The following is a 12720-nucleotide window of genomic DNA, read 5'->3' as shown; positions in this document are numbered from 1 at the left end:
CCTAAAAAAAAAAAAAAAAAAAAATCGAGTACCTCTATGGGTTCAGTTTCGCTTGCTGTAGAAGGAGACCTTGATCTTGAATGGAGGTGAGACTTGGTATCTTCATCCCGTGATGGTGTATTAGACAATGTAAAATTCTCAACTGAATCAATCTAGGAGAAAATTCCAGAGGGGGAAAAAAATAAAAGAAATCAAAGACATCATTAAAATGGATTTCTTGACTCTTACCAAAATAAGATAAGGAAGCAGCAGAATTCCTAAGAGAGAACTGAGAAAGAATAAGTCAGTTTCAAGTAACTCTTTAATCAAGCTACAAAAACACAATTTAAATTATTAAATATGAAGACGCCAAGGCTCTGCTGAGAGGTGAGCACATGCATAAGGACTGCTAGTTCAGGGGCCTGATAAACACTCAAGAAGACTTGTAATTGAGCATTTTTAAAGGGTGACTATTTCCTAAACATTACTCTTATTTTGTCCACCAGTAATAGAGATTTGTTAGTAGTGAATTCCCATATAACCCACATAAATCAGTGCAAATGTATTTAGCAGAAAAGGCAGAGCAAATGTTATATTTCCTTAAATTAGCATTAACAATATTCACAGAGAATTGAAGGGTTTTGTACTCCACTGAAACTACAAAAAGGGAAACATCTTTATTTTCTGCATTTTCTTCAGGGGACTATTTTCCTAGTCTTTGATACACAACAAAACTAAGCCAAGAACAAGATTATACTGAACAACAGAACACTGGGTATGATCAGGTGTCCTGATAACAAGTCATCTTTTGCCTGATTTTCATCAGACAAATGAAAATCAAGACTGAAAATCAAATAAAAATCAAATGAAAATCAGAGAATGCAAGATTCTTCATTGTAAACATGACATCCCCACATCAAAGTTTTGGATTTATTTTTTATTTAAATTAAAGTGAGGTAAGGATGCTTTTCTCCACTAATAATAAAACTAAAAGCTGGAGGCCTACAGAAGGCTCCACTGCATGTCTGGCTTTTCTAGAGCAATGTTATCAACAGTTACCCCGATTTGGGTAACTTGCAAAAACAAATAAAATACGCAGCAGCCTTTACAGAATGCATCTGAATATTCTAATGTTTTTTTTCTTCATTTGCCATTGACACCATACTAGGAATTCAATAACCTTTGCTACTTTTTGGGGAACAAAATATATCGCCATGCCAATCTTATACATGCATATACAGTCCTCTTCCCCAGAAACTCAATCATGGTAATGAACAGGTGCAGCTGAAGCTCTCTCTTGCTCTTTTTTTTAATTTTTATTTTAGATTGTAGTGAGCTAAGTTTGATGACTTCTTTACCATAGTCATCAAAAAAAAAAGTCATAGAGAATGCTCATCAGCTTAATCAACTTAGGCAAATTAAGATGTCTGCATCTTCTTTCTGTAACAAAAAAAAAATCGCATCATGGGATAATGGGATACACCTGCTTTCTGCACATAGGTCATGTATTTCAAGTACTGAGGCAAAAATTAGCAGTAAACATTTTGCGCTCAGATTTATGAGAAGCAAATTATAACTGGAAGCTTCATCCAGTATTAGAAACACTGATGCCTTTAAGTAGAAAATCCCCAGACACATAGTATTGTTTCAATTAAACTTTTTTTTTTAAAGCAAGTCTGAATATGCGATAACTTAGAATCCAGTCAAAGACTATTTAACCTCAAAAAATCTAGCTGCTTCTTAACAGTGTTATTTAAAAAAGTAAGCCCAAGGAGTAACCACAGGATTTTTTTTTTTTCCATAGCAAGAAGCAGACATTCCTTCTCTTCTTTCAGTTAAATTCAAAGATCTAATCTATTATTTCAAAAACATTTCCACGTACTCAGAAGGCTTTCCTTTTCAAAGTACTATCTGCATACCAAAGAATTTTCGTGGTGTTTATTAAAAAATTTAGTACAAGGATAATATAAATAATGGAACTTTTCGGGAATGTGCTACAAAGCCTTTGTGGTTAGAAGACAACTGCTGAACTATTTACAAATGCATTTTTACTTTGCTTATGAACATAAAAAGCCCCAAAACACACAGAACCTGATCTACCATTACTGAATTTGAAGGGAATTTAACCACCAACTTTACTGCAGAAACAGGATATTAAGCTATACGGCTGCTGTAATCTTCAGGTTCCTTATTTTAATGAGATGAAGTAAGTACAAAAGAAACATAACTGAGCTATGGCCAGAAGCTTAAGTGGACCATAATATTAGCACCATTAAAATTAGTCTTAAACTAAGCCAGTGGATTATGAAAACAACATTTCAGATCAAATTGCAGTAGCCTTGTAAAGCTTCCACCAGACTGTGTTTAATGGTATACACAATGTCATCTATGAAGGTGACAACACCAGGTTAGATGAAGCCCTGAGCAACCTGATCTAGTGGGTGGCATCCCTGCCCATGGCAGGGGGGTTGGAACTAGACAGTCTTTGAGGTCCCTTCTAACCCAAGCCATTCTGTGATTCTATGAAGGTCTGAGCCAAAGCTGGCCCCTGTATAAATACATCTGAATTGGAGCCACAATAGGCAAAAACAGCCACTGTAAGCTTGCCTAAAACACTGAGATGCTGAGATGTGTGCTTTGAACTACATTAGGACATTATTAGAGCTGTGCGTATCGTTATTTATTTATTGATTATTCAATAGAAATGCTTTGTATGCTTTCCTAGTCTTACTATCACATATATATGAAAGAATCAAAAGAAGTAGCTCAAAGTAGAGTGAGTTCAAAGTGGACACGGCATACCTGATACCAATTCAGGTACAAAGTTTTGGTAATGTTTTAAAATCCACCTCAATTTCTGAAACACCACAAAGCTATCCAGCTTGATAGACTATAACACATACAACTATGTCTTCCTTACATGAATTTTTCCAGCCTTCTTCAATGTTTCAGTTTACTCAGTTTCCTACTTCTCATTTATTTATCTTTGTGCTGTGATATTTTCTGTCATTTGCTGTGACATGCCTCCTGAATGCCAAACTTCTACAGGAAATTCTTGTAACCCTACGTGTCCTCTCCAAAGGTCAAGGAAACAAACAGGCCCTCATTTGACATCTGCTCATCTTCCCATCCTGCATCAACCAGATCAGCTTTCACAATGAATTTACATACTGAAATGAGAAAGTAGCCAAAGCATCTTCTTTATTTACTGCGATATTCTGCTCATGGAAGTATTACCAAACCAAATACTCCAGAAGCTTTTAGCCCGCAGCTGTAAAACAACAAAAAGCACAGCAGCAGCAGCAGCAAGCAGCAGCAGCAGCACAAGACATGCAGAGAGATATATACGTAATCCATACATTAAACAAAGGCATGTACACAACAGGCAAAAATAAAGGGCCACATAGAGTAAGACAGCCTCTTACACATCTGCCTCTGTTAGCTGGAATACAGGAAGGAGAGCGCTTTAACAAAGAAAGGAGGAGAGTATGTTACAAAACCAAACAGTGACATATACTTCAGCTCTGAATTCATTGCTGTGTATTTCCAGATGTACTGTTTAGACACACACAAACACGTTCATTTTTAAAACAATTTTCAAAACACTATTCTGGGGTAACAAGAGGGAAGAAACGTCAAAAAAAGGAACAGTTATTTTAGAGTTTGTAGCTTTACAACAGACAGTAACAGTGAAACTACATACTATGTTACACTAAAAAGTATGATTTGTAGTTAGTATCACTGTATTCTCAATAAGACAAATAAAGCAATCTTTTGGAGGTTCACTACATCCAATTTAAAGAATCATTAAGAACCAGAGTAATTCTAAACTTAATTATGAATGCGCAGGAACAGTCAACGGCTCTCAGCACACACCAGTGGAGTATTTAAAAACGAGAATTCAGAACATGATTTACTCTGTGGTTATTTACAAAGCTGAGATTTGTTTAGTTTAACCAAGGCCCACAGGGACTGCATGGGGGGACAGACTTCAGGAAAATTTAAGAAAGCTATTTTTAATTCATAATGTGCTACTAACAAGAGGAAAAAAAATATTTTCTAGCAAGTAGGAAAATAATTGTCAAGGGAAAATGGACTGTTATTGTTTCAGTGTTACTAAATAATCACAAATTCAACTTTAAATAAAACAAGTAGATTGCTTCTGTTAGCTAGAGAGATACACAAAGATCAATCTTGAAAAGAAATAAAAAACAATACCAAACCAAAACAAAAATCACCACCCAACACTGCTATTATCAGACACTTCCAGGGAACACAGGAGACTTAAGACCTAGATTCTATTACTGAGAGACAGTCTGCAACACACAGGAGAAATAAGGGAAAAGATTTAGAAATGAGTATATTGGAGTCATTGGGGATGACTGCCCTCCACGCCACAATCAGAAACCACAGACAGCAAAACCCAGTCCTACTCCTTTTCACACCTCTAGTGCACACGGGAGATAAAATGATCATTTCTGGACATTTGGACTTTCACAACTATGAGGATTTTGGCACCAGTTCTACCAATTTGACCAAGTATCTTGTTGAGGATTCGAGGAGGAACAGCTTGAGCCAACAGTGACTACTCATCACAATACTGAGCTACTACTTTTCTTGCTCAACACCTGCAGGCTACAGAGACAGCAAGAGAAATGTTTTTACTTCTCTCCAGAAGAAATGCAGAGCTATCGTTTTCCTTAATTGATACAATTAGAATTAACTACAATCATTCACTGAGTGTGATAAATGAACACATTATTCGGATGTCAGACAGAAGACGTTATCCACCCTAACAAACTTCAAATGTAACCAGTGGGTCAAACTCGGTGCTGCTTACACATGTATATATTAAACAGACTTCACAGACTTTGCAAAGAGTGCAATATGTAACTACAATGCCATATTATTTTACACACACTGTCATTTCATAATGAAGCACAGAGGCTGTAGAAACATAATGGGCCATTACTAATATTTACTTTGGGTTCTTGATTACAGGACAGGCTTTCCTGAAAAGCATGCTATCCTGCAGCACTGCCTCAGTCTAACCTAAGCATTTCCAATTCTTCACTGGTCTTAATTTAAAGAACCCACACACTTCTCAGGTTTGATTGAGCACAGATTAATTCTCCTTGAGATGCTACAATAAATACTACCCTACAAAGCAACTACTGTCAAAAAGACACGTTCATAAGAGAACAGAGGTCACATCTAGAGGGGAGGGTGGGTTTTGTTCTTTTTTTCCCCCCTTTTTTTTGTTTGCCTTTTTTTTTTTTTGAGGCCCTTACTTTCTGTCAAATACATGGATATCGAACCTGCTCAATTAACTGAACCATAAATAAACATTCATCTTGGTAACTGAAAGGCTAGGTATTATGAATCTCTTTGTGAATTAATCAAATAATTGCCCAGCTACAGAAGGCTGCAGAACTGACTTTAAACACTAATTATGCTACCTTCCATCTACTAAAAAGGACATCAGACATTTCTCTTTCAATAAAGAAATATAACTCAACAAGTCTTCTATTTGTCTGTAAGGTACTTTTCCTGTCTTTGAACAGTCAACTCTCTTGTTTTGCTAGAAGGTTTGCCAGAAAACATTCTGCCTCAGTGTTAGAGAGGCCCTAGATAGCACCTAGTTACTCCAATTCAGAAAGGTACTGAGAAAAAAAAAGCTGTTGGACTCAACTTGAAAATATACCGAAGGAAGTTTGATTCTGTATGTGCCAAGCCATCCATATGCAATGATATACACACTAATGCTTTGGGTATTAGTTAAAAAGATTTGATCTGGGTGGACCAGCTGAAAAGAATGATCTAAAGGATGTATGCCAACAGCTGAAAATTATTCACTTGCAAAGAAAAAAGGTAAAAGCTCATGAAAAAAAATGTTGCCCTCTTTAAAACAAAAGAAACAACAACAAAAAACAATAGTGCTTTATCCTGTATTTATTGGTGTCCTTCAAAACTAACTAGAGAGCAAACAGGAAACCTTTGTCGTCCTCTGTTTCACCTTGCAAAACAGAAAATTATCAATTACTCTGTTACATATGTACTTTATTTCTCTTTTAACAGGTTTTTGCAGAATGACAGGATGGTTGAGGTTAGAAGGAACCTCTGGATGTTATCTGGGACAAACCTCTGCTCAAATAGGAACACCTAGAGCAGATTGCCTAGGACCATGTCCAGGTGTCCAAGGAGGGAGATTCCACAAACTCGCTGGGCAACGTGTTCCTGTGCTTTTCACACGCACAGTAAAGTGCTTCCTGATGTTTAGATGGAACCTCTTGGGTTCCAGTGTTCGTCCATTGCATCTTGTCCTCACACTAGACACCACTGAAAAGAGCATGTTTCTGTCTTGCTTGCATCCTCCCTTCAGGTATTTATAAACATTGCTGAGATCCCCCCAAGCTTCCTCCTTCTCTAAGCTAAAAGGTCTGAGCACTTTCAGCTTTTCCTGATAGGAGATCTGCCCCAGTCCCTTCATCATTGTTTTAGGAGAGTAATAGATATTTTAAAAGTACCTCTTTATGAAAGAGCCTGCTAATACAAACTAAGCGTTCCTAATCCCCTGGCAACATACAGAGCACTTCCTTAATTCAGTGAAGAATTAAAATATTAATTTATTGTACATTTAACAAGACAGGAAACTATACTCTAAATATTTTTGGTGTAAGAAAATTCCAACAATATCAGCAAGACAAGGTTTTCTATGCTACACAAAAATGCAGACAAATGCATGCTACTATAGTACCATAAATGTACATTCACATTTTGTCTAAGGTATGTACTGAATTGCAGATAAAAACATCTAGATGAAAAGCATTCTTTCAGAGTTGCTGAAACTCAGTCAGTAGTATAGGCCTATCTACTATACCGTCTTTGTTACATCATTCACAGCAGACATTTCTAGAATAAAATTAATAACATTGCATTTTAATGCAAACGTGATTCTAGTATTTTAAATACATATGTATAAATATGTGTGTATGTGTATATAACATATACACATAAAAGTACACACATATGTACGCACAATATAAACAGAATTGCAATGGCTGGTATTCTACAAATGATGCACAGTATTTACTTTGATTTTAAAAAGCTTGTTAGCATTTATACTTATGTGCTTATTACTTTGGTCTGGAAGAAATATATACAGTCAATTTTAAGCTTTTAATTTAATTTCCTTAGCATGCAACTAACCAGCGCAAATATTTAAACACTGTTGAGATCAAAAATTAGCATCTCAAATACCAATAAAAAGAAATCAAGAAGGTCACTTCAGATATAATGAAGATTACTTCTTAAAATATAGGCTAAAAAGTATATTAATAGTATTAGTATATAATACTAATAGTATATAATAGTATTTTATTTGATAGACAGAAATTAACTGTATGAAAAGTAAACACTTTCACTGAAGCGACCAGAAAGGTTTTGGAAACAAGTAATGATAAAATAATAACATGAAGCAATAGAACTAAATAAAATAAATATGCCAGTGATTTTAGAACCATTTTCCACAGGCCATATCAGTAGATAAGGCCCCAAAGCATCTTCTCCCCATTAGATACAACCTTCTGAAATTAAGATTTCTTTACCTGCACATAAAGAAAAATATTGTCTTCAAAACTGCATGTCTATCTATATAGATAGGTGTAAGTATTATAGAAATAGTTCTCTGCTGCACTTGCAGCACTTTTATTTTGATTGCATTACCATTTTGAATATTCCAAATCAAATCAACTGATCTCTCTTACGGAGGGATTTACTGGTTTGAAAGTCAAAGACTTACGTCATCCATAAAATCAATCAATGAGGATGAAGAGGAGGAAAAGGAATCCTATTTTAATGAAAACAGCAGTAAAAAAAAAAGGGAGAGAGACAGAAAAAAAGAGAAAGATGAAGAAAACTGTTCAGCGTAAATAAAAGTGCAAAAATAAAGAACTGAAATAAGTAGTGCCAATAACAGTTACCTAAGCAATTTTCATTAATTGCCTATCATAGACAATTAATCAATAAACTACCCATATAAAACGAAATGTTTTTCCAGCATTAAAACGCAATGACACAATAAAACAATATTCCTATTCTCCAACAGGATTTTTATATTAAAAGTAACTTATAAGAGAAATAGTTAAAAAAGGAAATCAAAAATGGTATTAATTGTGAAGACTTCATGAGAGAACAATGGACAAATGAATACACAATGAAAAGTAAGTACATTTTGGAAGATCAGTAACATGTGGGATGTCTTTAATAGCTAAATGTGATGACTTTGTACATGCATCAGGAAAAAACTAGTGCAAATTTTAGACCAATGTATAACTACTGAGGTAGTACCTTGTCCTCATGAATTTAGTTTGACCACTATTTCACCCCAGCTGTTCTTTTTTAAAAAACAAAAGTGATGTATTGCTTACTGTTGATTAAAATAGAAGATATGAAATGTACAGTACTGTTTTGATTTTTCTCCTCTAGGTTTTCTACCTAAACTTGTCCTTTATCTAAAAGTAACAAATGAATTAAACAGATTTATTTTTTAAGTATATAGGATCTGTGGAGATGAGACAAACAGCAATTATCTGAATTCTACAAACCTGCGAATGAAAATGAACAAGAGATGAACACAACCTAATAAATATACAGCACCAACATCTTCATGGATTATTTACCTATTTTCTCGCATTTTTACCAAACTAGCATTCACATTTCTTAGCATTCTTCTGAACACAAACTAAGGCCATTTGAACACCTCTGCTTTATATGTTGGCTACAAAATTGGGAAAATTTCTGCATTCAAGATTTTAGAGAGAATTCACTATGATTACAAGTGTTCGAAGAGAAGACAGCCAGCACCTCAAATGACAATATTCACATATTGTTATACACAGATCTCTATGGGGCAATATGATTAAAAACAATAACAAAGTGTCTGCAAATATGCATGCAATCTGCATAAAACAGCAACAGTAAAAAGTTTTATTGACTAACTGAGAAAGAAAATAGATGCACACTTACTTCAAATTGATCCAGAGCAGAGGTAGGCGCATTCAAAAATGCCAAGAAAGAATTCTGTGAGTCTTGGTGCTTTACACCTAGAAAACAGCAGCAGGTTTTTAAGCTACAGAAAAATGACCTCTTCGTGGAGGACCTTTGCCTTGCTGAATTCAGGGTTTGGGCATACACCCACGCCACCTCCATTGTTTTTTAATGAGTTGTCACATTTGGTCTGTTTTCCAGAGTAAGATTTTTTTTAAATAGATATACACCCACTAAAGCAAGAAGCAAACGTTTAATTAACCATTTCCAAGCTAGGATGTGTGTGGAGTGAATTGAACAAGGAAACATATTGCATGTGTATTATTACGCAGAAGGAACAAGTTTCTAATGTGCTTATGTCCATTTGCAACATGCACTGAATGACACACAGGCTTAAATACTAATGCAGCAGGTGTCATCCCTACTCTACCCACACACTACACAGTCAACTGTGACAAGATGGTAGACAACAGCAAATAGTGAATTTCCGCAAAAAAAACATACAAAACATACTGTTTGGAGAACATACTGAATTTGCAGATAATATGGGTTTCTTGACATATACCCTATACCTACATAAATACCCTGAGATCCTACAAAAAGACTAAAAAAAAATCTCAAATTACCTGCTATTTTCATTTTTGGTGATCTTTTTCCACACACCCCCCCTCCCAGGTTTAACAATACATTTAACAGAAGAAGGGATGCATGTGATAATCTAAATTATCTTATATAAATGGATTTGCACACACAGGAAGTTACTCTATCACAGTACACTGAGCGCAGCTGAAGCCTCTACACAATTTGTGATTCAAACATCAATATACCTCTTCTTAAAAGAGAGAATCAAGTCCAAAGATAATAAGGACTAAGGTATATTTATGGGAAAATATTTGAATAATTACAGTAGAAGTAATTTACTTCTGAAAAAGCTTAATAACTTTTTATTGAGTAATATTTTTTTAAAGAAAAAAATAAATGTTTATCTCTATTTCCACAATAATAATAATGTATTAATACTAGAAAAAATACAACGTAAAATATTAATTACAAATTCTTAATAGATTGTTTAACAGGAAGGTAGATTTCAGAAGCAGCGTAACCATGCACAATTATTTAAGACAGCTCAAGAATCTAAAAATAAAAGCTAAACATGACAAAGCACTATTGTTTCCAGAAAGATGCTATCAAAAGTTCCTCTCCAAGCACTCAGAAGTATAATCTGTTATCAGTGCTAAGCATTAAGATGAACAAATAACAATTCACTAAGGTTTATTTGCTAATCAGCACCAGTGATTTTTGAATATTTTGTATAGATTTATATTATTTTTACCAGTCAACCAGCACTTACAGGCCTATCTATGTAAGATGAATGTTAACTGCAATACATTATTGACTGACATGCCATTAGGTTGCAAAGGCTGAACAATATTTTAAATCTCTATGCAACAATTGTTGTCAGGGCTTTGAAATTTTTTTTTTGAAGTTCAAGCAATTCCCTACAAAAAAATAGATAATTCCATTTGGCCGTAAAAATTCCTTACTCCCATGTGACTCACAACATACAAATATGAGAGATACTATGCGACCTGTAAAGAATCAGCCAAATCATTAATCTTTCCTCATTTTTTTTTTAAATTTCAGATTTACTATAAAATCTCTTCTCCCAGCAACTATGCAAAATAGCGTTAAGGCAGATGTTATTAGAGAGGTAACGTTCGGCAGAAATCGCAGACAACTCTCTTACAACCACAGCAAAACAAACATGACCACACTGTTCACTACATGGCTACAAAGCCAACCAATGACCCCATTCCAGAAACCAATGAATGAACTGCAGAGTGCCTCTGCAGTTGTATTCCCTCTTACGGGTCCAAAAGACTCATAAATGGAGAACACTGAAGAACAGAACACTGAAGTTTAAACACGTTCACCCATAAAACAAGGGAAAAAAACTGTAATAAATCCATACTTCCAGCAGTTTTCTGGCAGTAAGTTACCATGCACATGCAAAATAAAAATAATACAGTTCCAACCCAGATAATACCTTACTTTTAGAGGTATATCAACAAAATGGATACATATGAGAAGTGCAAATATAACTGCTGTGGATACATCTCATCGTGCAATAGGTGTGCTCACATTTTGTATGCCAAAATCCCTTGGTATCATATTTTACTTGCGAGATGACACTTAATTGATAAGATATACCCGCCAATGTGAAATATGTTATTTGGATATCAGTTGCCATACCCTTTTCTGATCTAAGCTCTTCTGTCTCCTTTTTCAGCCTTTCAATATCTGTCAACAGTTCCAAGTTCTTCTTCTCAGATTCTTGCAATTTACTTCAAAAGAATACAAACAAAAAACCTATGTAAATGTTGAGAACCCATGATACAAGTCACTCTTTTTTTGTCCATCTTTTCATGCAATTTGGACTACTGCCCAGTTAAAAATCAATGCCCAGAAAGCTGCATGATGTCATCAAATGCAAAAATAAATTCAGAAACCTGTTTGGACCTGTTTAGTATGGTGTCTTAAAAAAGAACAAGCATTAATTACCCTTGTTTACCCACTAGGTAGGCTCATGTCTCTAATTTATGAGTAACTGTGTGAGTCTGCATCTTGTGCTCAAGGAAAAAAGACCCCGTGTATTTTTAAATTACAAATTAATTTTTTTAATTTGTTAATTCATAGTGCCTGTGATACTAGTAGATTCTGTAGAACTCTTTTTCCTCTCAGTTACTTGACAGTTATTTGTTTCAGTGCTTTTTGATTCGCAGCAGATAGGCAACACTCCTATGCATTTCTACAGCACTTCTCATCCTTGCATATCAAAAAAACACTGGTTCTCCTTTCTTAGGGGATCTACACTACTGCCTATCATCATGTTACCTGGTGTGAAGGTAACATTTCCCATTTAAGGTGGACAGGGCATTTATTCCCCCTTCACAGATAACATACTTGAATCTCAACTCTGTCCAACTGACTTCCCAAAGCTCCAAAACATGTCAGTGTTCCTCAAATATGACAAAGAGAAATTCTTCATTTTGCTTGTATTTGAAATTCTTACATTGCACGCTATCCCTTCTCTACTTGGGGCAGTTTCCATACCTTGTGTTGTCCTTCTACATGCTCAGACACTGCAAGGTTGACAGAATTGCTACTACAAAAATCATTATTGTAGAGAAAACAGTGAGAAGAACAGAATGGGTATGAATCTAAGAGAAGGCTCAGAATTCCCACATTAGCTTGAGTACCTAATTCAACCTACAGCAACTCAGACGACTAGCACTACATCTCTAGCCCGGTTAGATCGTAATTTGTAAATGTAACTACCATCACATCACAGTACAGGACCAACGTTCTTCTCATGGCAAAGTTGCATATACTTTAGTTTAAATCAAATTACAACATATCACAGAAACTGTGCAATTAGTATGTATTTTTTTAAATTCATATTGTTTTTACATTCATACTTTTGCATTTTATCTATAAAACGTCTTTGCTTAATATAGTTAATGTCTTGTAGTAGGGATCAGAACCACTGCTAAAGAAATTCAAGCCTTCTTTTTCAGCAGAACTTAGCTGCAATTGTTAGCAGCAGTGCAAGCTTATTCTTAAACATTCTTTAAACATAGGATTCTCTTGAAGGCACAGAAAAATCTCATGTTCTGTCTTTGATTTCTGTCC

The 12720-nt window shown here is 35.0% G+C and overlaps 1 protein-coding gene across 9 annotated transcripts in view; it reads right to left on the bottom strand.

Annotated features, from left to right (window-relative positions):
- CDC42BPA (CDC42 binding protein kinase alpha) overlaps positions 1–12720 on the bottom strand; it is a 162012-nt gene that overhangs the window by 30348 nt on the left and 118944 nt on the right. For 4 of the 9 annotated variants that reach the window (XM_066993616.1, XM_066993621.1, XM_066993623.1 and 1 more), the window contains 5 exons: positions 11281–11372; positions 9007–9083; positions 7781–7828; positions 3405–3443; positions 33–152 (listed from right to left, as the gene is read on the bottom strand). In XM_066993616.1, the coding sequence (XP_066849717.1) occupies positions 33–152; positions 3405–3443; positions 7781–7828; positions 9007–9083; positions 11281–11372 (376 nt within the window). The remainder of the gene's footprint in view (positions 1–32; positions 153–3404; positions 3444–7780; positions 7829–9006; positions 9084–11280; positions 11373–12720) is intronic. The other 5 variants (XM_066993625.1, XM_066993617.1, XM_066993618.1 and 2 more) reach the window with 4 other exon arrangements.

The sequence above is a fragment of the Anser cygnoides genome, chromosome 3, assembly GCF_040182565.1.
Source record: "Anser cygnoides isolate HZ-2024a breed goose chromosome 3, Taihu_goose_T2T_genome, whole genome shotgun sequence".
In the NCBI taxonomy this organism is placed as follows: Eukaryota; Metazoa; Chordata; class Aves; order Anseriformes; family Anatidae; genus Anser; species Anser cygnoides.
Note: the sequence above shows the minus strand (reverse complement) of the source record. Positions and strands in the feature narration are given on the sequence as shown.